The 27552-nt window shown below is 33.6% G+C and overlaps 1 protein-coding gene across 2 annotated transcripts; it reads left to right on the top strand.

The window, feature by feature from the left end:
* The first annotated feature begins 15523 nt into the window (after positions 1-15523).
* Positions 15524-27224, top strand: LOC110697993 (probable protein phosphatase 2C 60). Of its 2 annotated transcripts, none has more exons than XM_021875392.1 (6): positions 15524-15842; positions 15931-15990; positions 16462-16878; positions 17197-17564; positions 24708-24944; positions 26427-27224. In XM_021875392.1, the coding sequence occupies exons 3-6, from the start codon at positions 16560-16562 to the stop codon at positions 26694-26696; spliced, it is 1194 nt and encodes a 397-aa protein (XP_021731084.1). In that variant the 5' UTR covers positions 15524-15842; positions 15931-15990; positions 16462-16559; the 3' UTR covers positions 26697-27224. The 2 variants fall into 2 exon arrangements, with proteins under 2 accessions (XP_021731084.1, XP_021731085.1); XM_021875393.1 differs by having other exon boundaries at positions 15914-15990.
* The last annotated feature ends 328 nt before the right edge of the window (positions 27225-27552 follow it).

Genomic DNA, 27552 nt, shown 5'->3' with positions numbered 1-27552 from the left:
AACAATATCAAGCAACAAAAAATAAAAAGAGAAATTATATAGCAAAATCAAATATTTTTGTTATAGCATAAATTCATTGATATTATAATTACAAACTAAACTTGACCATGCAACATAGAAATATACCATTATAAAGATCAAAAGCATATCATGTTTATGGTTAATTCATATACAAAATAAGCAAAAAACAAATCCCAAAACAACCATCAACCCCTAAAATCCCAATTCCCTAACCTAACCTTCAATCGTTGCTCTTACGACCATACATATCAATATCATCACTGGTTTCACGATAATCTTCCGGATTATAGCCAAAAGAAAAGTCAGAGTCCAGAATACTGTCATCTTCAAACTCATCCTCACTTTTTGGAACAGCTTCATCTTCCTCATCAGATTCTTCATCTTCCTTTGTGTCTGACTCAATCATCTTCCTCTTACTCTTCATCTTCTTCCTTTTCTCGACACTTTCATCCTTGCGCTTTCTTTTGGTACTTGGTTCTCCTTTTTTTGAAATTTCCCTTCTCTTTAGATGTTCCCTGCTTTAAATGATAATTCAATTTTTTAGTAACATCGGCAAAGTACACAAGAAAACTAGAAACGTTTTTCTCTTGCGATTTTCCAATATTAGTCTCCCATGTAGGTGGTTTAAACACCTTAGCAGAAGAAGTCGTGCTATCAGTGCTCGCCATTTTTAAGCAAAAGAAACATGGAAAGAAGAGGAACAAAAAGGGGAATAAAAAATGAAAGCAGAGAAAGTTCATAGGAGAAAGAATATAGTAGTAGCAACTCATAAATCTCAACGGGATGGTAGAATGGATCGCATCTTGAGATGCGACCGTTATCGCAAAAGGGAGGAACGAGATAGTATAGCGATTCGGTTTGATACAAAGTGGAAAGGTTGTGGGTGTGAGTTCAGAGTAAAGGTTCGACAACACCAAAGTCGTGACGGCTAGGAAGTGAAGGGTTACTCTAAATGGGGGTATCACAACCATGAGATGATAGTATATGAAGTGGGTCATCGACAATTAAGCGGCCTAAGTCTTGCTGCAAAACTAGTTGTCAAAGAAATGAGTGATGCTCAAGTGAAGCCTGCTAAAATATTAGCATCTGTGTTAGAGAAATTTCCTAAAGACCAGCCACACCGAAGACACATCTACAACGTCAAACAGAAACTGAGGTTTGAACGGTCAGAGGGAAGGAACCCTATACAACAGCTTCTACACTAGGCACAAGCACGTGGTTATTTGTTCTGGTTTAATTCTGATGAAGAGACATTGGAGGTGACTCATTTATTCCTTGTGCATCCTGATTGTGCTGATATGATCAAGTCTTGGTTATCTGTGATTTTTATCGATTCAACATACAAGACAAACAAGTACAACTTCCCACTGGTTGAGATAATTGGGATGGCTCCAACGAACCAGAACTTTCAGATTGGTTATGCAGTCATCAAGGATGAGACGGCTGCGAGTTATTATTGGGTGTTGGAGAAGTTGAAAAACTACATCGGCCCTAAGGTTCAGCCATCAACCATCGTCAGTGATTGTGAGGGAGGTCTCTTTGCCCCTATAGCGGAGCTGTTTCTAGAATCGAAGCATTTACTGTGCACATGGCACATCAACAACTGTGTGAAAGTCAAAGCCTACAACTTTTTCAACAAGAATTTAGATTCAGCAAAGAGATTGGTAAATGGTAAGTGGCAGAAGATCCTGCAAGCTACCACAAAGGTAGAGTACGATCGAGCCTTGGATAACTTCAAGGATGAGTACCAATGGTGTCTGACAGTGGTAAGCTATGTGATGCAGCAGTGGATACCTCACAGAGAAAATTTTGTCAAATATTAGACAAACCAAGTTCTTCATTTTGGAAACACTACAACATGTAGAGTTAAGAGCACTCATAGAGCTTTGAAGGACTGGACTGATTCTTCCACCTCTGCTCTGGATTTACTGTTCGAGAAAATAAACAAGGCTATTGATACTCAGAAGAACAACATCAAGAACTCTCTTGAGGACTCTAGACTCGAGAATCCTAATTGGCGATACAGATACGCCAACGTAGTCGACCCCCAAGAAAACTGGCCTACTCTGTCGGGCTCACACACGTCAACTATATATGTCGCGTGGCCTGAACTTGTTCCCGCTCTTATCCGGAAACAAGGTACACCCAGGGAGAAGAAAAACATATGCAACCAGTTGTATGTCATGCGTCCTAAGTGCACTGGGGTGCAAACAACGCTGCAAAACGGATGCGATCTTTCCACCGCCATGATCCCAAACACCAAGCGCCCCGGTGTACAGCGCAACCCTGTCCACTGCCAACAGCTCCGCTAGTAAATCTGTTTGATCAGCATCAGTCACAACAGAAAGTCGTTTTCCCTCTGCGCGAATCCCAAGGATGGCCTCGACGTCATGCAACATGATCGTCATCTCACCGAACGGAAGGTGGAAAGAGTTCGTATCCGACTACTATCGCTCAACGAAAGCCGTGATCAGCGTTGAGTCAATCTTATCGTGCATGGTGGCAAGAAGGTGACTCACTCTAGTGCCCTACAATCGGCCGAACATCTCGCTCTCCTCGGCCAAGCCTCAGCCCACTACACAAAAAGTTACAAGTCTTTTCCCGGGTTTGCCATTTCAAAATGCCCGTATCCAAAGCCCTCTTCTGGTCCTCCCAAATACGGGTAGCTATGTGTCCTAGAAAGCTAGGAATCACACTCCCGTCTACATTTTCCCTAGCCACCTCACCACCCAAGAATCATTAACGGCCCTGGACCGATTTCTGCTTACCACAGACACAGTGGACGCAGATGATGTGCTAGATCTACTAACAAATCTAACATCTCTACCCTTACGCACATCTACCCTATGCGTCTCATGCATATCATCAAGCCTCTGACTGAATGGACCGAAATCATCATATGGTCCACTCTGATAGTCCATCCCAAGCACCACATCCTCATCTGCGTCCTCCTCCTCCTCCTCCTCTTCTTCATCACCATCATCATCTTCATCCTCCTCAGGATAGTGAACCCGTTCTCTACGAGCCGAGGCCGAATTACCGCAAGATCTAACGTGTCTGGGCCTCGAGCTCTCCATGAAGTAGTTTCTACTTCTAATAACGTCCATACTCTTCCCTGCACCAGGTCGAAAATGCGATACCTAACTCCATTTAAATAACGAAAAATAATAGCAATGATGTTATTATTATTATTTATATTAATAATCTATTTTTTTTAAGGACCAACAACAAAAATTAAAATAACTAACCAAAAATATAAAATAAACAAAAAAGATACTAACAAATTGACATAAAAAAATTACAAAACACTGAAAAAAATATAAACAAAAATAATACACACAAAAGAAAAAAAAATACCAAAACATACAAAATAAATATAAACATAAAAAGATTAAAAAAAATAAAATAAAATACAACAGAATTGGAAAAAAAAATTAAAAAATAAACAAAAAAATACAAATAATTAAAAAATAAATATAAACATAAAAAAAATTACAACAAATTTGAAAAAAAATACAAAAAATTGATTAAAAATAAAATAAACATAAACAAAAAAAAATTCTCAAAAAAAAAATTTATACTAAAAACTGAAAAAAAAAAGCATAAACAAAAAAAAATAAAAAAAAGGTAGGCGGCGTCCCAGCCAGACGTCAGCCCCACGGCGGCGATGGCTGGGTAGGACGCCAAGGCCACGGCGGCGGCGGCCGCGCAAGACGCCACCACCGTGGCCCTGGCATCCCGCCCAGCCGCCGCTACCGTGGGGCTGGCGTCAGGCTTGGGCGTCCTGCCCAATCGCCCCGCCTCTTTGAGGTTTTTTTTTATTTTTTTATTTATTTTTTAAAGAAAAAAATACCTTGCCACCGTGTGACCGCCTTCCCTCCGCCTCCGCTGCCGCCAATTCCTTGCCATGCCGCCTCGACATTGTAGTTTTAAATTTTTTTTTAGAGAGAGGTGATGAGAGTAGAGAGAAGATGAGAGTGTGTGAGAGTTCTTTTTTTAACATATAAGGGCAAAAGTGTCAATTCACCTAAAATTTGTGGCCTTTATGTAGAGATTTGCGGGCGATGTTTATCTCACAGACATAATTTTATGGATGGAGTCACTATTATTCACAAACGACATACCAATCAATAACAATACTTTGTTTAAAAAAATCGATACTTTATCAAGAGTCATTCTAAGTATTACTTCTCCACTGTTTTTTTTTCTTTTATTACGTTTGATATTATACATGCACGATGATTAAAGGAGAATTTAATTTGAACATAAAAGATTAATTAAATTAAATGAGAACCTTAGAAATTAGCAAAACAAAAAAAAGATGGATAAAAGCTTAATGATGGACACATTTTTGGTTGAAATACTATGTACTCAGTATGTAACCTTAATAGATTATGTAAAATATAAAAAGGAATGGAGAGAGTACATATTAAAACCAAATAGATTAAGAAATCCAATATCGTCAAATTAGGGTGTGTTCTCTTCACCTTAAAATAATCGGCAATTTCACCAAATGCTACCACTAAGTAATTAAAAAATTTACTAAATGCCATCAAGGTTTTTATAATTCACCAAATGTCACTGACAAACTGTACAATGACACCTCATGCCATTAATTGCATCTAGACGTTAGTTCTACGTTAATGCAATTCTTATTTCACCAAATGCCATTACTTTTTAAAATTAATACACAATATACCTCTAATTTAATAAGTTATAACGGCTTGTATGTTTGGGAAAAACTAGCCGTTAGATTTAAATCTCACCCAACTTTTTGTATAAATATTACACTCAAAACACTGAAAGCAGCCCTAATTGTATATCATGAGTTTGATATCAAACACATCCTCCGCAGTACATGAGTATGCATATGTGAGAGTTACAAACAAATTTTGCAATTGTGGTAGAAAATATGCAATTAGAAGCTCAGAGTCAACCTCAAATCCACAAGGGCTTTATTATAAGGGTGATTCATGCAATAGCTTCAAATGGTGCAAAGGAGCTGCTAATCAGGCATCATGATGAATGTCAAAGCAGGGGAAGCTGTTATGTAATGGATGGGGCAGGACAAAGCAAATTGCATGAAGAATTAAAGCAATTGAAGAAGAAGATGAAGCAACAACAAAAAGTAGTCAATGCACTTATAAAATTAGGGATAGTGATGTTTGTAATAGTTGTATTTGTAATGATGAAGTGAACTAATATAATTTCAATGAAATTAAATAAAGAAGGAAATTCTTTTTGAAAATTACTTTCTGTTTACATCATGTGCCAAAAAATACAGGTTTAATTAACCATCATTCAACTCCACATCATATGTCAAAAAAAAAAAAAGACAACACAACAAACAATTGAGTATTCATGTGCAAAAAATAGATTACATATTCTGGTTGTGCATTCAAAATAAATGGCTTAGAGTTCATGCAACTGTCTTTGTTTTTTTCTTGGTTTTAGAGGAGGTGTTTGAAGTGCTTGCTTCACATGGAGCTACCCTTTTCTTTGCAGCACAAGTCAACATGTTATGGCCCAACTCATTGCAGTTTTGCTGCACTTAATAAACATCAAAATCTAATGGCTAGTTTTTCCCAAACATATTAGCCGTTACAACTTATTAAATTAGAGGTATACTATGTATTAATTTTAAAAAGTAATGGTATTTGGTGAAATAAGAATTGCATTAACGGGGAACTAACGTCCAGGCAATTAATGGCATGAGGTGTCATTATACTGTTTGTCAATAGCATTTGGTGAATATTGAAAACCTTGATGGCATTTGGTGAATTTTTTAATTACCCAGTGGCATTTGGTGAAATTGCTGTAAAATAATAAGTTCCAGGTCGAATAAGTTCACATAAGATAGATGAGTTCTGATAAGTTTAATCAGATTTAATAAGTTCCGATAAGTTCATTAAATTCAAATAAGTTAAATAAGGTCTAATAAGATCCAATAAGTTCAATCAGGTCTAATAAGTTCAAATAAGTTTAACTTTAATATATTAAATTAATTTTTTAAATAATAATAATGTTATACATACATCATATTAATTGTACCACTATAGTTATTTTAGTATAACATACATTACTCTACTTCACCACCAGCTTAGGCCCTGTTTAGTTCACCTTAATTTTGCTTATCTAATCTGATCTAAACTTACTTTTTCAAATCTAATCTGATTGTTTGATTTGACCAAATCTTGACCTTATATGTATGCTATTATATAGAGAAAAATTATCTCAAGTGGAGTCTTGTTAGACTTATATTAATGTGTATTTTATTAATATATATTTTTCATAACTTTTTTCATCACAAAATTTAAGATATTTAGCAATAAAAAAATCGAACATAAAATGTTAAAGTATGTTAAGATCTAATCTGATCAGAACTTATTTTTTTATCTGATCTTAAATAAATACTTCTTTCTTTTCATAATAATCGCAACACTAGGTGTTATACAACTTTATAGGAAAATAATAGGGTGGGTACCAAAAGGTAAATTTTATTATATAAAGTACAGTTAGCGGGGATATATTTAATTGTTAGTAGGAGAGAGAAATAATAATTAAATAAGAGTAGTGTAAGTGGGGTTAGGAGAGATAAATAAAATAAAAAAATAAAAGTAGTGGGTCCTAATTACCAAATACGGAAATGTTACAATTGTTATAAAAGTATTAAACGAATGTAAAAGGAAAGTATTGCGATTATTACAAAATAGAGGGAATAGTAAGTCCTGAAATAAGTTGAACTAAACAAGGCCTTAAAATTAGGAAAGCAATTCTAATTTTACCTTAAGCAAATACATACTTGTATTATGCCAAAAGATATATTTACCAAACAAACAAAAAATAATACTCCCTCTGTGTTTTTTTTGTAAGTGTTACACTTACTTTTTTTTTGGCAAATATGAGTGTATACGTACAATTATATATCTACTCTATTTTCTTTAGAATTTTGGATACCGTATCAATTAATTGTCAATAACTATATATTAAAAGACACGCCATTTAAAAACAAAAAAAATATACACAGAAATTAAATCAAAAATTTAAAGACTAGATTGAAAGCCAAAATTCAAAATGACAGCGAAAAATTATAAACCAAGTCAAGTTAAAAGAAAAAAAAATTAAAAAAAAACTATAAACAAGATTAAATACAAAATCAAGATAGAAATTTAAAATGAAACATGAAAACAAATATAAAAACTAAAAATGAAAAATAAAATAGAAGACATACAATTAAAGTAGAAAAATGTAAAACCAAGCATATAAAAACATTAAACAAAAATTTAAGAGAAAAATAATTAAAAGAAATATTTTAAAATTTTTAAAATGAAATAAAATTGATAAAATATGAAAAATTAAAAACTAAAATAAAAATAAGTTTTAAAGAAAATTATTTTACAAAATTAAAAGGTTTTGAAGCGAAACAAAAAATTAAAATAAAATTTTAATTAATAATATCATTGGAAATAGGAAGATTAGGAAACAAAAATTAAAAATAAAATGAAAAATAGGAGTAAAAATGAGATAAAACCCAAAGACAAAAAATTTATAAAAAAAAAATTAAGATCTAATTTTTAAAAAGCAGTTAAAAATTATATATAAAATCAAAGATCAAAAACAATAAATACTTTAAAAGGAAAACGAGTAGTAATTAAAAGCTAAATATGTAAATAAAAATAAATTGAATTTTTGGGAGAACCATAGTCCTTGTGAGATCTCTCCTTATGTATTGATGAACAAATTATCAATATATGGCAGTCTTGCTTTGTTCTCAAAAAAAAGAAAAAATATATGAGAACAAAGAAAAAAAATATATATATATATGTGTGTGTGTGTGTGTGTGTGTGTGTGTATATATGTATATTTATATGTATATGTATATGTATATACATATACATATACATATATGTATGTATATGTATATGTATATGTATATGTATATATATATATATATATATATATATATATATTGAAAATTTGAAAAATTTACCACCAACAATTATACTCATTTTTTACATAACCACCAAAAGTTTTTTATTTTATTTTATTTTACCACCAACTATTCTACAAAACCTTAAAAATTACCACCTTTTTGCCCAATGACGTCATAGTGGGCCTCACTATTCAATTTTCCTCCTTTTCCCTTTCACTTCTCTCGATTCTCACCTCTATTTTCACCTTTTAATAACATAATTATGAAATCGGTGTTGCATTGTTGTTTGGTATGAGTAAAAATGGTGAATTAAAACCCTAATTGCCGCACTAATCACAATATTTTCGCAAATTAAGTAGAGAAAGGGAAGAAGAGGAAAAACAAAGGTGAGAAGAAGGGGAAAACGAGGGAAATTGAAGAGTGAGGCCCACTATGACGTCACTATAGAGAAGTTGGGAAAACAGGTGGTAATTTTTAAGGTTTTGAACAATTGTTGGTGGTAAAGTAAAAAAAAAAAAAAAAAAAAATTGTTGGTGGTTATGTAAAAGAGTATAATTGTTGGTGGTATTTTTCAAATTTTTCAAAAAATATATATATATATCTAAGCAAGTAAATAAAAATAAAAAGAAAGTTGAAATTTACTTTTTGATTTAAATTTTGAAATGAAGTTAAAACAAAATTTAGATATAACTTGTTCAAGGTAGTCCAGGATTCTCATGTAGGGTAAGAGCAATGAATTATTCATAGATGCTTCAATCATGGTATGGATGAAAAATAGGGGGTCAAAATGAAATTTCAAAACTAAACATGTGATTATTCAGTTAAAAGAATTTATTGTAAAACTCCCTACTTATTTAATAAGTGCTCTACTTTTCATTTTCAACTGTAATTTAATCAATACTCGGATACTTTCTCCTCCCCACTTATACCCACTTTTCCTTTTTCAATTTTTTTTTATTCTTCAACCTACCCCATTTGAATAATAAATTAATATTTTCTACTATCTCGTAAAACTCTGTGTCCATAGAATTGGAGCACTTATAGAAATACGGATGGAGGATTGAAATTCCGTTAATATCACCATTTTCCAATAAGCTAGAATGCATACAATAATATATAATGCATAAAAAAAAAGAATTTCAAAGATATGCACCACAAGCAATCCTTAATGTTAGCCACATCAACTAAAATTTGTTGTTGAGAAACAATGGATATGAATGAGAGAGGATGACAGAGAAAGATGTTGGAGAATGCATGAAAGAAAGAGGGAGAGAAAACGAGCGAGAGAGCGAAAATGCTGAAGAGAGAGAAAGAGAGGAGTGGCAGATTAAGGGGTTAGATTTAGGGTTCATTCGTGTTGGGTGAAATGTTGTCGACCAATAACAAAAAGGTGTTTTTAAAAACTAAAAACATTATCGATTGCTACCCCAGTCATTAAAGTCATAAACGTGTTCGATATATTGCGATTGGTATATTGCGAGTGATTGAAGCGATCATTAATTTTATATTAATAATCAGTTTCATACAATTGGTAATTTTAGTCAATATTTGCATGTTTTCCCATTGTGTAGGCATAAATGGTTGTCCTTTTTAGTAAGTTATTTTCGGGGATGAGAGTATTCAAAGTATGATTGATAAATGGAGGCATTTGTTCATGAGAGAAAAATCTTTGGATTGAGATGTATATGTCCTTTTTTGTAATTGGTTGTTTGGAAGAATTTTGCTCTAAATCCCTCCGATCTTATGCAAGTTCATATCTGGAAATTCTTTTTCAATTTCTTCTTTTTTTGTTACTTGGGCTGGTAAAGAAACCAATCTTCTAATGTTGAAGTAACTGGTTCACTAGTATTGGGGAAATATTAAATCCTTACCTTTTAAAAAGTATGAGAAAACACTTATAAATAGTGTGAGAATAATTATATCATTAAAGTGTTTGTTTACCTATATGCCCCTATTGATATAATAGTAATTACCTCTAAGCTTTTTGTTGTGTGATTTAATGTTGGGGTAATTCATCCCAAGTCCCACATGGAAGAAGTAAGGTGCCCAAAAACAAATCCGTGCGAGCTTGGACCATAGCGAACAATACCATACTAATGTGGAGTGGAGTGTGTGTGCGACCCGACAATGTGGGTGACCCGAGCCCAACATGTAACTCTTATGATGAATAATGTTTGGACAATTTTACCCTCTAAAATGATAATTAACTTAATTTCCCTCATTTTTTTAAAAAAAGGCAAAGGTAGCTCGCTATATTAATTCGTGGAAAGGTCCAACGAGGCCAACGTTACAATGCTTTGGGGGAAAGAATCCAACCGTATAAGTTCCTGATTCTCCCTCGTATCACCCCTAGCAACTAGGTGAGCAACCGTATTGCAACTATGCTTTGCACGAGAGAAAAAAAAAAACACATGTTGCTTGTTTCCCTCATTTATGTTCTTGTTTTTTTTTAAAAAAAAAAACACATTTAAGAATAGTGTACGGACATTTATACCCATAAAACGTATTTACCTTTATTATATTGCCAACACCTGAAAAAATTCTCTGGAAATGACTAGCTATGGCGAGTGATATGAATAAGCTTGAGTGATATGATTATATAATTTGAAGTTGGAATTGAGATGAAAGATAGTTATATAAGTTGAAAGGACATGAAATTGAAAACTAAAAAAACCCATGTGAACAACAATGGGAAACAAAGAGGATAAACGAGTCAAAGATTAATCGATATTCAATATACTAATTCGAGACAGCATCTAAGTGGATTTTGAGAACCCACATAAATAATACTGATATCATCGAAGCCAAAAAGTAAATTGTGAAACTGACCCACGCCCGATTATCCGACCTAAACTACATTACTTAATTTGAAACCAAACTCTATCAAAATCATTTTTTTTAAACAAATGAATTCATTAATAAAAATCCATCAAAATCTAAATTAAAAAATACATAAAATTGAATCAAATAAGGGTTTCCTTCATCAAAGCTACGATCGTTGAATAAATCTTGCACTGTGGTACATCTCTCGCATACATCGCTGGAATATACAACCTTTTCAGAGAGACGATCTAACGATTTGTTGTAGCCGTAAGGATGATTTTAATCTGATTCACTTGAACGCATTTGTAAATTTGACAACCATTGTGATCCCGAACAAATCTTTACCAATGAACTGATAATAGGTAAAAGATGATTACCTTTTTAATAAACCCTAACATAAAAAATAAAAAAAAATAAAAAACCCTAAATAAAAACAAATAACTAAACCAACAAAAATTAATGACTCCACCATAGGGAGACGGACGAACATTATCTACACTACTCGTGTAGAATTATTGAAACACCTGAAAACAAAATTAAGGGAGGTTCGACCACAGCCGCCCCCCTTTTTGGGGGAGGATCCCCCTCAACCTCAGCCTTGGCAAGGCTATGCTCTACCAAATGCAATGGGATGGATGGTAGAAGGCTGCCTGCGCGGTACTATCTCCCACCTGAACCTGACTCACGGTCGCTTCACGAAAGGGTCGGAAAAAGTCTAATTTATTTCTTTCAGATTTTAGACCATTTTCGACCTAAACGATAAAAAAAATTAGAAAACCGTTGAAGAGAGGAAGAGAGGAAGGGAGAGTAGGAGAGTTGTACTTTTGTTTTACTCTACCAAAATCATTTGGCACGATTCGATGACTTGATTCGGATTGACCCAACCTAAACCAAACTGACAATAAATGTTTTAACAATGATTAATTTACTAAAATAAACATATTGACAATTAAATCGAATGTGATCCAACCTTTTCCGATCAGAACCCCAAATCAACTCGAGAAAAATCTTATTTCAAATGACACAACTAGAATGGACCCCATCGAGCTAAACAACATGACTGACGCCTTTACAATGCTTTGCATAATATCTACTTTGGAGTATAAACTATGAAGTTAGTGTCCAAATTATGGACTTAGAAAATGCCCTCAAAAGCTAAACGTGAAAAAAAATAAAATAAAATTTCCAATCTGCATAATTATATGAGTTTACAAAAGAAAATATGAAAATTTAAATTACCCAATTTTTTCACTACTTAGAATATTTTGAAAAATTGAGAGTGAGGGATAGCTCAAGTGATTAGAGCTCTTCCCCTGATTCCTAGAGATCTTGGGATTGATTCTCATCACCCGCCCTTGTAGAGTTGTAGCTCTTTAAACACAAAAAAAAGAAAAAGAAAAAAAAAATTCCAAATATTAAAATAAACACAAGTCAACATAAGAGCAACTCCAATGGTTGTAGTTAGAACTTGCTTGCAATTTTAAAAAAATCCCTAACTACTAGCTTGACCATCGGAGCTAGGAAATGCAATTAGTTTGGCGCCAAGCTTATTTGATTGGGAAAAAACTTGCCCAAAATAAAGGGGTTATAATATTAATAAATTTAAATTTAAAAGGTTAATTAAGAAATTAAGGCTAGTTTAAATCACTTGCTAGTAGCTAACCTTTGGGGCATATATAAACTAGCTACAAAAGAGATTAGCTTAACATTCTACGTGGCATAACAAACTAATTTGTTAATTAACTTACCACTAGCTAATGTCCTGTGCAATGCGCGGTTTTACTAAATTATATAGCAAAAGTACAACAATAATTTAACAATTATATATTAAAAAAGAATTATACTATCCTTATATACTACTTATTTATGCTCATTTTTACAACAAAATTACTTAATGAAAAATATGTACATATAAAAATATTTCATTTGAGGAACAAATATAATTGCCAAAGTCAAAGGTGAATATTATAGGCTATAAATACAAATACTTTTTCATGAAGGATTGACAAACCAAAAACAAAAAAAAAAAGGTAAAGTGGAGGGAAAATTTTCATCCAGTGGATAACATGTGTCATTATTGGTTTCCCTTTTAGCATAAGAGCAACTCCAATGGTTGTAGCTAAGACTTGCTTGCAATTTTAAAAAATTCCTAGCTACTAGCTTGACCATCGGAGCTAGGAAATGCAATTAGTTTGGCGCCAAACTAATTTGCTTGGGAAAAAACTTGCCAAAAAAAAAGGGGTTATAATATTAATCAAATTAAATTTAAAAGGTTAATTAAGAAATTAAGGCTAGTTTAAATCACAAGCTAGTAGCTAACCTTTGGGGCATAAACTAGCTATAAAAGAGATTAGCTTAAAATCTTATGTGGCATAACAAACTAATTTGCTAATTAGCTTACCACTAGCTAAAGTCATGTGCAATGCACGGGTTTACTAAATTATATAGAAAAGTTAACATTAATTTAACAATTATATACTAAAAAAATTATAATATCCTTATATACTACTTATTTATGCTCATTTTTACAACAAAACTACTTAATGAAAAATATGTACTACCTCCGTTCTTGAAAGTTCGACTCATTTAATATTCATCTGGTCAAAATTAAATAACTTTGACCACATATTATGATTTATACAATAGAAATAAATTAGTATGAGGGGTCTTATTAGATTCCCCTTATTATAACATTTTCAAATATCAACTTTTAATAATTTTCATTTATACATAGCCGAAGATATTCATGGTCAAAGATATTTATTGGAGACCGCGCAAATGCAAAGTGAGTCGAACTTGCAGGAACGAAGGGAGTACGTATAAAAATATTTCATTTGAGGAACAAATATAATTGCCAAAGTCGAAGGTGAATATTATAGGCTATAAATATAAATACTTTTCCATAAAAGATTGACAAACCAAAAAAAAAAAAGGTAAAGTGAAAGGAAAATTTCCAACCAATGGATGACATATGTCATCACTGGTTTCGCTTTTAATATTAAGTTATTGATTGATTATATACTAAAAAAGAATTAAAATATCCTTATATACTACTTATTTATGCTCATTTTTATAATAAAATTACTTAATGAAAAACATATACATATAATTTTATTTTTTTTATGCTAAAGAGGGGCTAGGCCCCAAAAGAAAACAAAATAAACGTCTAAGGAAGAACTAAACGTGGCATGACCACGCCTACAACATCATCATACAAAAGTCGACCCAACGGCAGTGGGGGGACTTGAATCAACTCGATTTTGTTGTTCTGGTTCACTCCTTGATTTGCTAGCCAGTCTGCGGCTCTATTAGCTTCTTGATAAATATGTTGCACTTCCACCTTCCACTTAGCATCATCTACCATCTCTTTGCATATGTTAACTATATGCACGCTTTCGCCTCCATAGAAGCTATCACCATTAAGAGCACTTACCAATGCCTTACTGTCTAGTTGCACTTGTATCTTTAGAGGGTTGAGTCTTGCAGCTAGTTCCAAACCATAATGAACAGCACGAGCTTCTGCCATGAAAGCATTATAAGCTCCCAAATTGATTGAGAAAGCATATAACATCTTCCCCGTACAGTCTCTAATGACCCCGCCCCCACCAGCTGGTCCAGGGGCTCCTTTTGCAGCGCCATCCGTATTGAGAGCAAGCCATCCATGAGGGGGGCAGTCCATTTGATGAAGGTTTCTCGCCTTACCCTTGATAGATTGCTTTCGGAGTTCCCTCCATCTCTTAAGACACGCCAAACTTCCTCAAATCTTGCGAGCAGGAACTGGTTAACATCAATTGGGTTTTCTTGACTCTTCCCAAACACAATGTTATTCCTCCATTTCCAAATCCACCAACAAACAATCGCAAAATATATGGGCCAAATTTCAGGGGAGTGATCATTCCTTACTTGAACTTTAATATTTCGAACAATCCACTGTTTCAGAGTACCCTCATGAAAACTACTAATGCTAGCAGGACCACCAATTTGTTTCCAAATGTCTCTAGCCATCTTGCAATCTCGAAGGAGATGGAGGGCAGTGTCGTCATGATTATTGCAGACCTTGCCACCAATTTTTTTTTATTTTTTTTATTTTATATATATATATATATAAATATTTCATTTGACGAACAAACATAATTGCCAAAGTCGAAGGTGAATATTATAGGCAATAAATATAAATACTTTTTCATGAAGGATTGACAACCAAAAAAAAAAAAAAATTTGGAGTTGCTCTGATGCATAATCTTGACTATCACAATTAAAGTTATTTATTTCAATTCTTATAAAATTCTTCCAAAAATATATTTTTAAAATTAGTTAATCCAAATATTTCTTAAAACTAATTTGCAATTAATTATCATTCTCCTAAACAAAAAAGGAAACACAACGTTTATCAACATTACATGTTTATCATCAATATAGAGTACGAAACCTCAAAATATTTAAATAAGATAGACATAAACATGATAGCAAAACACTCGATTAAAACAACACAAGTAATGATCTCATGCAACGCAATAAAATGTTTAATATCCTCCTAATTGTGTTTTTTCCCATCTAACGAACTTATTTTTTTCTCTCATTATACACATATTTTTTTATATGAGTTTCAAAATTGACTAAATTATTAAAGCAAATACTCGTAATTTTTAAAATTACCTTATTTATCGCGTGCATATATGCCGAGTATACAACTGAAATCTCTATCCCCATTTCTCTCATTTAGGTTTTAGGCTTATGTGGAGCCCAAAGTCGTCCATATGCATTGCTGGCTTTCAGCCATCGATATGTTTATAGGGTTTGTCTGCTTTGGAGGAGAGAGAAAATCTCCAATAGCCTCTCAGTTGGTTTAATCACACACTGATTGAGAGAGAAACATAGAAAGAGAAGATTTCAACCCAAAAAAAAAAAAAAAAAAAAAAAAAAAACCTGCCCTTTTCTTTTACCCTTTCTTTTGTTCCCAGTTATCTACTTCGTCATCCCCTTTTCCCGTCATCTACTTGAAGAACAGAGAAACCAAAGTCTTACAGGAGATACAAATAAAGTTTACCCAAAAATCCCATTTTTGGTATGCAAGATTGAATTTTTTTATTGGATCTGTAGATCTAATCTTTTTCAATTAACCTATATTGTTGTTAGAATTTGCTTTGTTTTAGATCTTTGCTGTTAAGATTTTCTCAATTGATCAGATTCTCAACTTTCACCCTAGTCAAACTGTAAGTCAATCGCCCTCTTTTTAATTTATTATTTATTATTTAATTTATTTTTTAAGTTATATTATATTTGTTTGCAAGGTAAATTAAAATGTTGGGTTGTCTTTCTTTTTTCTTATTAATGATTAATTAACTTCAATGTTTAATTTTTGTTTTGTGGTGTCAATTGGGTGTTTTGGTGTTTGGTTGGTTGATATTTGATTGATTATGCCCTCAATTTTGATATTTGGGTGTGATTATTTTAGCATGAATTTTAATTTTATTTTCTAAGATGGGAGTTATTTATTATTTGAGGGTCGGACTCTTTTCATAAGTAGTATGATTGTTATTACTCTGTAGTGATTTTTTTTTTTCTTAGGGAGGGGGATGGTTTACATCTGTCATGTCAAATTCTCGGTACTTTGTCGAAGTATGGTTTTTTTTGCTTTTAATGTTTGGTGATGATGCTGAAGTTATGGCTTCTTCTGTGTACAGTGAATTAAATTGGAGATTGGTGAACTTCTGGTAAATTGTGTTACTTGCATCCATTTTGGATGTTGCGGAATTGAAGGTTGACCTAGGTGAAATGAGGGATGTTATCGAGGTTGATATCATTCCTGAAGGCCTGTTGGCGGCCGTCTTCTGACCGTTATTCTCACTCGGGTTCAGATGCAGCAGGACGGCAAGAGGGGCTTCTTTGGTATAAGGATACTGGGAAGCATATAAATGGTGACTTCTCTATGGCTGTTGTTCAGGCAAATAATTTGCTCGAGGATCAAAGTCAGATAGAGTCAGGTTGTTTAAGTTTGCTTGATACAGGCCCTTTTGGAACATTTGTCGGGGTCTATGATGGCCATGGCGGGCCTGAGACATCACGTTATATCAATGATAATCTCTTTCATCACCTCAAAAGTAAGTTAAGTCACTTGTAAGCTGTAACTATAATGGTATTGTTATGGATTTGATTTTACATATGTGGGTACAGGGGAATGTTTTGGATTTTTTTTTTTCTGTTATGGAAGTATAATTTGAATGAATGTGAAGTAGGAGAGATGCTAGTAGTGGGTAGGATAGGAGGATGGATCATAGAGAATTGGATTACATTTCAGATGTTAGCTTTGCTTTCATAGTTCACACGATATTAACATAACTATTTTTCTTGTGATATGAGTGTTTAAGTTTGTAAATCACATGTTATCTTTTTATGATATAGCTGCTACTGATTTGCAGGATTTGCAGCTGAGCAACAGTCAATGTCAGTTGATGTGATACGGAAAGCATTCCAAGCGACTGAGGAAGGATTTTTTAACCTTGTTGCCAAACAGTGGCCCATGAAGCCCCAGATTGCAGCTGTTGGGTCTTGCTGTCTGGTTGGTGTGGTTTGTAATGGCATTCTTTACATTGCCAACCTTGGGGACTCTCGTGCTGTGCTTGGAAGGGCTGTCAGGGCGACTGGTGAGGTTCTTGCCATCCAGTTGTCCGCAGAACACAATGTTAGCATTGAATCTGTGAGACAAGAGATGCACTCCATGCATCCAGACGACTCAAATATCGTAGTGCTGAAGCACAATGTGTGGCGGGTAAAAGGCTTAATACAAGTAAGCTCTTGTCCTTTTTTATCTTTTAAGGCATACAAATAACTCTTTTTTTCAATTTCACGTATTCCTTGTTTCACTTGACAGCTATTTGTTTAGTTAGTTTCTGCCAGTTGCTTAATAAATTTGGAAATAGCCGAGCCTGTTTTTGGAATCATATATGATTTGATTTGACAAGTAACTTGGCATATTTCTTCAACATTATTATTATTATTTTTTATTTATTTTTTTATTGCCTTGGGTCAGGGGATGAGGTGGGAAAATGTTTGTCATGTTCCCTTCCATCATCAACCTACCTATTTGGAATTACAAACCTTTATACGAATTTGGATGATGTAATCTGAGGGGATGCCAGCGAGATGAGGATTTAATTTGAAAACAATTTCCTGCTGCTCATTTCTATACTAAGGTAGGGCATTGAAGAAGAGGCCTAAAGGAGGTTTGAAGCTGTGTTATATGTCTAAGTGGAGTATAGAATTAGAGGCCCTAGTAGGTTTGAAGCTTTGTTATATGACTTAGGTAGAGTGTAGAATTAGAGGCCTAAGGAGGTTTAATGTTGTATTTTAGGGTTTGGGGTATGGTTCTACATTCTACTTAGCTCTTGTCTGTCTTGTTTGTGTTTTGCGTAGATAATACCCTCTAGATATACACCTTATAAGTAAATGACAGAGTAGGAAAGGGTGCATCTGTGCGTTTTCTGTAAAAGAAGGGGGAATTGGTGCTCTCATCCTAGAATGGTTATTCTTTTGAAAATAGGTGTAAGTGCTTGAAGTGGTGTTGATGGAGATATGTATTAAGATTTATGGAAGGATGGAGGTGAAAAGGCTAATGCATTGGAATATTGAATTTCAATCGATTTTTTAGTATTTAAAGGGTCACTTTGGGTTTGCATGGTATGGAATTTTGAATGCAACTAGTTTTTTTGCCGCCCCGAGTCATTATATGTATATTGAAATTTAGTTCTCATAATAAAAATTATGTGATGAAACATAAATATAGGTTAAATTAGTTACATTTATTTTAGTATTCGTTCTATTTAAAATATATTTTTCCATTCATTATTGAACATCAAAATATATTATCCTATATATCTAGTATCCTAAAATTATTAGTTTACTTTGTTCTTCAATTGTTATAGAAAAAAAAAATATTAGCTTAAAAAGTTCAAAACATTTCTTGGGTTACATATTTAAAATAGCTATAGGTTTTATGTATGAGCAAATAAAAGAAATAGGATTAATTTTGTTATTATAGATTGTTGTTAAATATACATGTATAAAATTAAATATTAATTTTTGAAGTTTATGAATATGATTAACTCTTCGTAACAAAACATTGTAGACATAAGATGTGCCATAAGAGTGGTGGTTTTATTAAAGTATAATCAATATGAGGTCATAGGTTCGAACATAAATGTTAACAATTGTTACTCTTTGTTTAATGAATAATAGTAATCTTCAATAGTATGGCACGTCGCCACATCATCTGCCTAGTAATGGTGACATGTGGCGGCCATGGAGTTTTAATATATATATATATATATATATATATATTTCCTTTAATTTGCCAGAATTACTATTGGTAATGTTCATTCGTTTAAGTGTGGAAGTGTTGCATTAATGGTTCATGTGGATGAAGGGAATATACGATGATTTATGATGTGAAGTGGTCAATATTTCATGGCGCTTGAGTTTTGGCATTGATTATGGGTTCGAAAGCTATATGTTGGAACATATCTATTTGTTCAAAGCTTTAAGTAGATTTCATTTGTTACGTAAGCTCAAGGATGAATGTTCATGTGCTTGATTTCATTAAGTAAGATGAGAAATGTGCCTCTTTTAGCTCACATGTCAATTGTCAAGTGCGCCATCTCCTCTTCTTGCCCTCCTTAATCAGTCTAGCTTAAGCCATGGACCAACCCAATTTTTGAATAGCCTTTCTTTTGCTTTTGTTAGTGTAGTTATCTTTATCCTCTCATGTTTTAGTGTCGGTTAAGTTACCCAATTGAAGCTCACATGTCAATTGTCAAGTGTACGGCCTCATCATGGTTTGAAAATCGTCGTGAGTCGCTTGTTTTGTAACGGACTTGAAGTTTACCGAACCAAATTTGATCGGTATGACACGCTGCTTTTTGAAAACCCGCAATTTCGATGAAAATAATTTCGGCCACTTCGAGCGGTGTTAACCGAGATCTAAAGGAAAAACTCCCTTATTTTAAGCTCTTACCTCTTTCTCCGGCGAGGGCTATTGACTTAACTATAAAAGTTAACCCTTTTCAAAATTATCTCGTTTTTTTTTTGTTTGTTTGTTATAAGAGTTGGATAGTGCATGACAGCCGTAAGTCTTATCTTTTTTATTTTTCCTTTTGAATTTAAACCTTTCCCTTTTTTTTCCCTTCTTACCCCCACATTTTTTCCCACTTTTAATCTTTTACACATAGAATAGGAGTTTAATTTTAAAATTAATCTAAAAGGGTTACGTTAGTAATCCAATAAAAGTGCTATAAAAGTTACTAAAAGTACTCCATAGTAATACATAGTATAAGAAATTAGGCATATAAAACTTTCAAAAGTTCAGAGAAAAATCATTGTAATACACGTAAAACTTAAACATAAAATTCGTGCGCGACAATTGCGATGCAGTCTACTCATCAGAAATACCGCAACCGTTTTAGCGATCGTGACCGAAATTGCAGTTTTGAATCCTGGCCCTCATTTCTCTCATAGTGTCTAAATCATGTTTTTAGTTTGGGGGAATGAGAATTTACATAGATCAATTACTTTAATTAATTAAATAGAAATTTAACTTTTACTTCCTCTGTTTCCTTTTTTCTTCCCCTTTAGGAATTGGAAAAAATAAGTAAAATGGAAATTTAAAGAAAATATAATATTTAAATAAAGAGATTCTACTTTTTGCATTCAATGATGAACACAACTTGCACAACATTTTAAAAAGAAAACAACATAACAATAATTATAAATTAAATGCTCATCTTCATCCACAAAGTTCATCCTAATCAATGTGTTCATGATCATTGACATCATATACAACCCAAATAATAATACAATTAAAGTGATTGTAAACAAAAAAACAACAATTAATAAATAATTAAATAAAAAAATAAATAAAGAATTTATTAATTGTTAATCATTACCCAACCACCTCCACTAGCTCTCCCTTAGCCTCACCATTATCAACCGTCATCGCAGCAACACCTTTAGCTATAACCTAACTTGTCTCACTCCCTTCGTCGTAGCCTCGCCGTTTCGGGAAAAAATAAACCAACCCATGAAGAATAAGAAGCAAAATCAAAGAAATAATTCTCAAAGTGTTGGACCAAACTATTACCTTTAAATGCTGAGCAAAATACCCACGGCAATTGTAGATCTATGAAAGCCGATGACAAATATTTAGGGGAAATGCTTTGAATGAATTTATATTCTATTCACTTTATTTTCACTTATTTTAAGTCTAATAACTTTGGATTAGTTAATTCAAATTAGATAAGTTAAGGATAAGGGTTACCCAATTTCAAATTATAATTAAGATATGTTTTAATAAGGTTTAATAAGTTCAAATAAATTTATGCAAGTGAAAATCCGGTGAATAAAACACCCTCTAATGTAAATCATGCAAATATTGAATCATAATTTCCTTAAATTTGAGATAATTGAGGGAAAGAGTTGCAAAAAAAAATTCAGGTTTTTGATTTTTTTTTGGGGGGGGGGGGAGAAATGTAGTTGGGAGTGGGGGAGGTGTTGGGGGAGTCGTGGACTAACATTGGCAAATGGAGAGGTACGGTTGGTGAATGCAATTGATTTTATGTGATGCAGGGTACGGAAATGGTATAAAGTAAGAATACGGCTGAATAACATTGGCTTATACTTCTCCCATTTTATATTAGTCGACACATTTTGACCTTTGGGCAATTTTCACATTAGTTACTTTGGCTTCCTTTCTTGATTTATACTCAAGAAAAAACATTTTCATGTGTGGTTTATCTCTTTTAATCAATCAATCAAAGCCTTAATCTCATAAGTGGGTCGACTACATGAACCAAAAGTGATTATTTGGTAAGTCATCTACAAAAATCTTCCTCCTCCATCCCTTACGATCAAATACCTTATCCACATGCAAATCTATTTGCTTCATATCCTTCCTAACTCCTTCCAACCAAGTCATTTTCGGTTTCCCTCTACCTCGTATAAGCTCTCCATGATCCCACTCTTCCGCTCTTCGTATTGTTGCACCCTTTAATCTCCGTCTTACATGCCCGAACCAACGCAGACGATTTTCCCTTAGTTTGTTTGCAATGTCTGCAACACCTACTTTCTTACAAATAAATTCATTTCTGATTCTATCTCTTAGAGTGTTTCCGCACCTCCATCTTAAGATGTGCATTTTCGTAACCTCTATCTTTTTAATGTGCTCCTTCTTAGAAGCCCAACATTTGGTACCATAAAGGAACACTGGTCTTATGGTTGTCCTATGTAATTTCCCTTAAACGGTGAAGGAATGCTTCGGTTGCATAACACTCCCGTGGCCGCTCTCCATTTAAGCCATCCTGACTTAATCCCGTGAGCCACATCTTGTTATTTGTGTCTCATTGTTTTAAAAAATATTTAAATTTTTATGGTTTTTTCTTTATGATATGTGAAGATATATATGTGTAAATCATGTATTGGCAAACATGCCTTAAGAAATTTGTCTAATGAAATGAATTTGAGGAAGTAAGCTAGTTGGTTGTGGGTTTGATAACAACTGTTGTTACTTTTTTTTTGAAAAGATTGTCTATTTCATTTGTTATCATCCTTCGCTTTGGAAGTTTGTCATTTAGTGCCTTAGAGTAGGTGCTTATCAACTACCTAAATAGTTTGTCCATATGTAAATTGTGACCAGCTAACTAAATACTTACTATGTTTTTATTTTTTTTTGAATCACTTTTACTATTTACACATGCCAATGCATAATTTCGACCGTTGATATCTTTAATCAATAAAAATTAAAGTATTGTAAAATGTTGATGTTTTGAATCAATATATTAAAATGAATTTAACAAGATCCTGTATGACTTTTTTTCTTAAATTTTTTTAGATATTATTGTTAAAATAACAACCGTGCATTGCACGGGGTTTAACCTAGTTTTTAATAAGACGAATAAATTTGTATTTGACAAGTAAATACTTAGGCTATCACCTTTCTCTTTACTCAAATCTTTAAAGCAAATTGTTTTCCGTATTTGATAATCTGAATAAGAAAGATCGAGCTTGAATTCATAATATATAAGGGTATATAAGGGTACAAAACAGGTTTTAGGAAAAGGGCCACATAATGGTAGATTATCCAATGTTTGACAATTAGATATTTCGGCTATTGCCATTCTCTACCTCGGACCTAAAAAGCAAATCGACTTCCATATATGATAGCTGGAATAAGAAAAGTTGTTTTTTTCATCCATAATCTAAAAGAGTATGAAGCAATAATAAGGAAAGGAGTTAAAAATGGTCCAAATGGAGTTAGGAAAGGGGACATAGAAAGATCAACTATCCAATGGTTGACAAATAAATACTTGGGTTATTACCTTTCTCTACTTATATACTAGCTTGAATAAGAAAGTTTGACTTTGCATTGTAATCTAATAGATCATAGAAGCAAGATCGATCTTTCTTAATATGACTTAATACAACTGACCACCCTCACGTATTAAGAATGAGAACTCAGTTTCTCATTGTTGCAGAATGCCGGAGGTGGCAGCGGCGGTGGGAGTAAGGTGGTCATGAGGGTGAAGTTTGGAGATTGAATTAAGGAGATACAGCACAAAGAGTAGAAGAGGGAGGAGAAAAGCTTGATAACTAGACCGTGGTTAACTAAAATGAAGTTTAACAGAATTCTAACCAATAAATTGTCAATGCTCAAGGTTACCATTGATAACCAGGGAAAAAAAATGGCTACCAATGAAAAAAGTCAAAAATTCAGGCTACCAATTTTCCCTGTATTTAATTTTATGCTCAATAAACTGATCTTGGAATTCACCTCCTATACTTCAGATCTGAAACTTTCTGTGACTGTTTGTTGTCTGTGTCTTGTGGCAATCTGTTAGCTTGGTATGGACTAAGTTTCAGGTTCGTGCATGGAACACTAACATATTTTGGTGTATTGGGTAGACTATTTTATGATTACCCTATTATTCTTTAGGCAAAAACTAAAATCCCTAGTCTCTTGACTTTTTTTTATGAGTTTGTTACTACATCTCTTACAAACCTTCATCTTCTAGGGAAAGCATGAAATTCATATCCATTTAGGCTGCATAATAAGGTTGATCTGCATATTTCCATGTTATGCTGACATTAAATTTGTGTTGTCCAGTCTGGCCCAAAATTGAGAAGAATTCGAGCCATGGTTTTTGGCCCAAGTGCATGGCTTATCCTGCTCTGGGCCTTTTATGCGGTTGAGATTGATTCAATAACTATTAGAGTGCTAAGTATCTAAAACAGGCTACTTAAATGAGTAGGATTATCATAATGTGTGTTTTTATATCAGCAGAGACATTCTGGTTGGCCCAATCTTTTTACATTTCTGTATGTTATGAAGTTATTAATTTTCATATTTCAAGTTTCCAAATGCTCTTTACCATTGAAGTTTTAAATATCCAATGTTGATACTTGGAAGTAAAATGAAAAGTCGGGGGATCATATTGTGTTAACGGTTTCATTTTCTGGTACTTTTGCTGTGAGGCTTTCAGGTTTGTGCATTCTTCATGGCTTATTTCGCTGCTTTTGTTCTTGTATGTTTGAGCTTTGTTGCTTAGAAAAATTATTAGAAAATGATATTTCATCTTTGCTTTCTTTTAGTGAATCGTATGATAAATTTTATAAGTCTTCCCTTGATAATAAGTTTATATTTTGGGCCTCTGCATCTCGAATAAATGAGTACTTCATTGTCCTTGTAAACATCTAGCATATTTGGATAAAGATATGATGTTTTAAACCAATTTTAGATTTATTCTGAGGTTTTATTTACTTTGTCTTCCTGCAATCCTTCCTCTTAGACTGGAGTTATTATTCAACTTGGTGAATATTCTGTCTATGTTACTTCTCATGTGAATGTTTGACATGTCCACAATCTCATAACGATCTTGTCCTGCAGATTTCTAGGTCTATTGGTGATGTATATCTTAAAAAATCAGAGTACAATAGGGAGCCCTTATATTCTAAATTTCGCCTCCGTGAACCTTTCAAGAAGCCTATTCTGAGTTCTGATCCAGCGATTTCTGTGCATGAGCTTCAGCCAGAAGACCAGTTTGTCATATTTGCATCCGATGGTCTCTGGGAGCACCTTAGCAATCAAGAAGCAGTTGATATTGTCCAGAACAATCCACACAATGTAAGAGGGACATTTTCTGATTGCTTTACTGGTGTATGTGTTTCATTGTTTGATGCTCCAGGCTTTGCATGGAGGCCTGTACATAACTAATCTCATGCCTGGCATGGAATTTATAGTGTCTGGGATAGTGCCAATGCATTTAATTTATTCCCTGCATTTATATATGATCGACTTATAGACCTAGGATGAATGTTATTGAACACTAATTAGTGGAAGATTATGCTACATTAGTCTTAATGATAAGCTATTTATCAACCATTAAAGGGGCATATATTAGAATGCATACATTATACCATTAAATTATTTTGAACCTAACAATAGCTTTTTTTTTTTTTTTTTTTTTTAAATACATTACCTCTCACAGTTCTGTAGAACTTTATAGTGGTACAGAAAGTATTTATTTCAGGGAATTTCTGTATCGTGGGGACCTTGTATTTTACAGAATTCTATATTGTGGGTTCTTTTTTTTTTTTTTTTTTTTTTTTTTTAATTTTTTTTTAGTTTTTAAGCTGACCCTAAACTATCAATTATTAGTGTTTTGTGATTTTTTTTGTCAAAACATTGTTTACAGAATGGTTTTTATTTATTTAAATTAAAAATTATCTTTTCATTTTTTTCTACATAACCAGCGACCACCTTCCCCACCACCCTAGAAAAACTAGCAACCAATCCCCATCTCAAGAAGGCCAAAGCACCCACCTCTGCCTCTCCTCCCCCTTCCCCCCCCCCCCAAAAAAAAAAAAAAAACACACACACACAGAGACGCACCATTCTTGCTCCTGTCTTCAGATTTTTTTTCGTTTCCTCATCCCGTACTATCACTCACTCTCTTTTTCAAAAATGGCATTATTTTACTCTCCACAACCGCTTTCACAACCACTGCCAAATTCAGATTACCCCGAACTTCCTTTAGTAATTTTCCTTTTACCTGCTTTGCCACCAACTCCGTCTTATTCCTTCTTCTACCGTGCTGGATTCCCGACCAAACCACAGCACAAATTGATGCAGAAGCCTCTATGCTGCTCACTAGCAAGAAATGGAGGTGGTGTGTGGTGAGGTGGTTGAGAGGGCTGTGGAGCTCTGGGTTGGGCAGTGGTGCATGGGTCAGGGGAGGGGAAAGGGAAGAGGAGGAGAAAAGAAACATGGTTATCATTCCTTTTTGTCAACTAGTTAAGTAGTTTGTATTTGGTAGATATTTTATTTGACGTGTCATCTTTTGAGAACCTATTGTTCTAAGGAATGCTCCGTATCATTTTTATCAAAGGATTTGCTTTGAAAAAATGAAGGTTAAACGAATGTATAAAATAAATTGATCAGTCATCAAAAAGTCTGAATGTGTTATGTTTGGTACTGTGATTGTGTTATTGGAGCTCTGTATTTATACTGATCATAATGTGGTTATGTGGGTGCTCATTATGTTGGATTATTTGCTACTGTTTCTTAAAGCGGGGAATGTAAGACATTTATATCTTGTTAATGTAGGGAAGTGCTAAAAGATTGGTAAAAACTGCATTGCAAGAAGCAGCTAAAAAAAGAGAGATGAGATACTCCGATTTGAAAAAGATAGACCGTGGGGTACGTCGGCATTTCCACGATGACATCACTGTGATAATTGTATTCTTCGATTCAAATCTAATATCCAGAGCTAGCTCAGTAAGGGGTCCCACATTGTCCCTCAGAGGCGGTGGTATCAGCCTCCCTGCAAAAACTCTAGCCCCCTGTGCCACGCCCATGGAAGTCGGTAACAGCTGATGAAAGGTTTCCTTTTTTTTTTTTTTTTTTTTTTTTTTTTTTTTTTTTTTCATGTTATTATCTCTGTTGTATCTAATGCCCCAAACCCTTTTTTCAGACTTCTCATCAGGTGATACACTATTTAGAAAGATAAAATGGAAGGTTCTGATCTTTTTTAATTTTAAATTCTTTAATGTAAAATGTAACATTTAACTCTGAGATAGCGTGTTAAATTATTTCGCGAGCAGAATGAAAAAGAAAGAATCTGGTCAAGGCAGCTCTGAAAGGTGATGAGAAAGATTCATTCTTTGGAACACTCCTCTACTAATCTTGATCCCATGGTCTTGAAACTCTGTAAATGCTTGTATTTCTTGTTATATGCGCTTGACATTTGTTCTTGTGCATGAAAGGCAGACCATTGTATGTATAGAGAAGATGAAAAATGGCGATGGAATAATGACAGGAGGAGAATTTGTTACGTGTATTTTGTTATTTTCATGGACTGCATTACTGTTAATAGCATACATGAAATTTCAGTTGGTGGATCAACCTAGGTCACTTGTGCAGGTCAGGAACCCTGTGATATGTAATCAGTTGATATCCATACACACTTGTTCCTTTGAGAAGTGTGTGTAATGTCTAATCGTGAGTCTCTAACGATTACTCTTATGAACGTTGTAAAGTCTCTAATCGCGAGTCTCTAAAATTTACTCTTATGATAATATTAGTAATATTGAAAGTTAAGTGGATATGTTTGTTCTGTAGGGGATAGACTTTGGCTCACTTTCGGGACCAAGGCTTTCTTTTGGGTGGCGGGACTTTTTAGCTGTAATATGATGGTGGGGGCTAAAATGCTTTTTATCTTTCTTGGTGTATC

The sequence above is a fragment of the Chenopodium quinoa genome, unplaced genomic scaffold, assembly GCF_001683475.1.
Source record: "Chenopodium quinoa cultivar QQ74 unplaced genomic scaffold, ASM168347v1, whole genome shotgun sequence".
In the NCBI taxonomy this organism is placed as follows: Eukaryota; Viridiplantae; Streptophyta; class Magnoliopsida; order Caryophyllales; family Amaranthaceae; genus Chenopodium; species Chenopodium quinoa.
The sequence above is the reverse complement of the archived record's forward strand: the minus strand, read 5'-3'. Positions and strand labels throughout refer to the sequence as shown.

Coding starts and splice junctions, on each gene's coding strand:
- LOC110697993 (XM_021875392.1), top strand. CDS start 16,560: ATGTTATCGAGGTTGATATCATTCCTGAAGGCCTGTTGGCGGCCGTCT. Junction 16,879..17,196: donor TCTCTTTCATCACCTCAAAA/GTAAGTTAAGTC, acceptor ACTGATTTGCAG/GATTTGCAGCTGAGCAACAG. Junction 24,945..26,426: donor TCCAGAACAATCCACACAAT/GTAAGAGGGACA, acceptor TTGTTAATGTAG/GGAAGTGCTAAAAGATTGGT.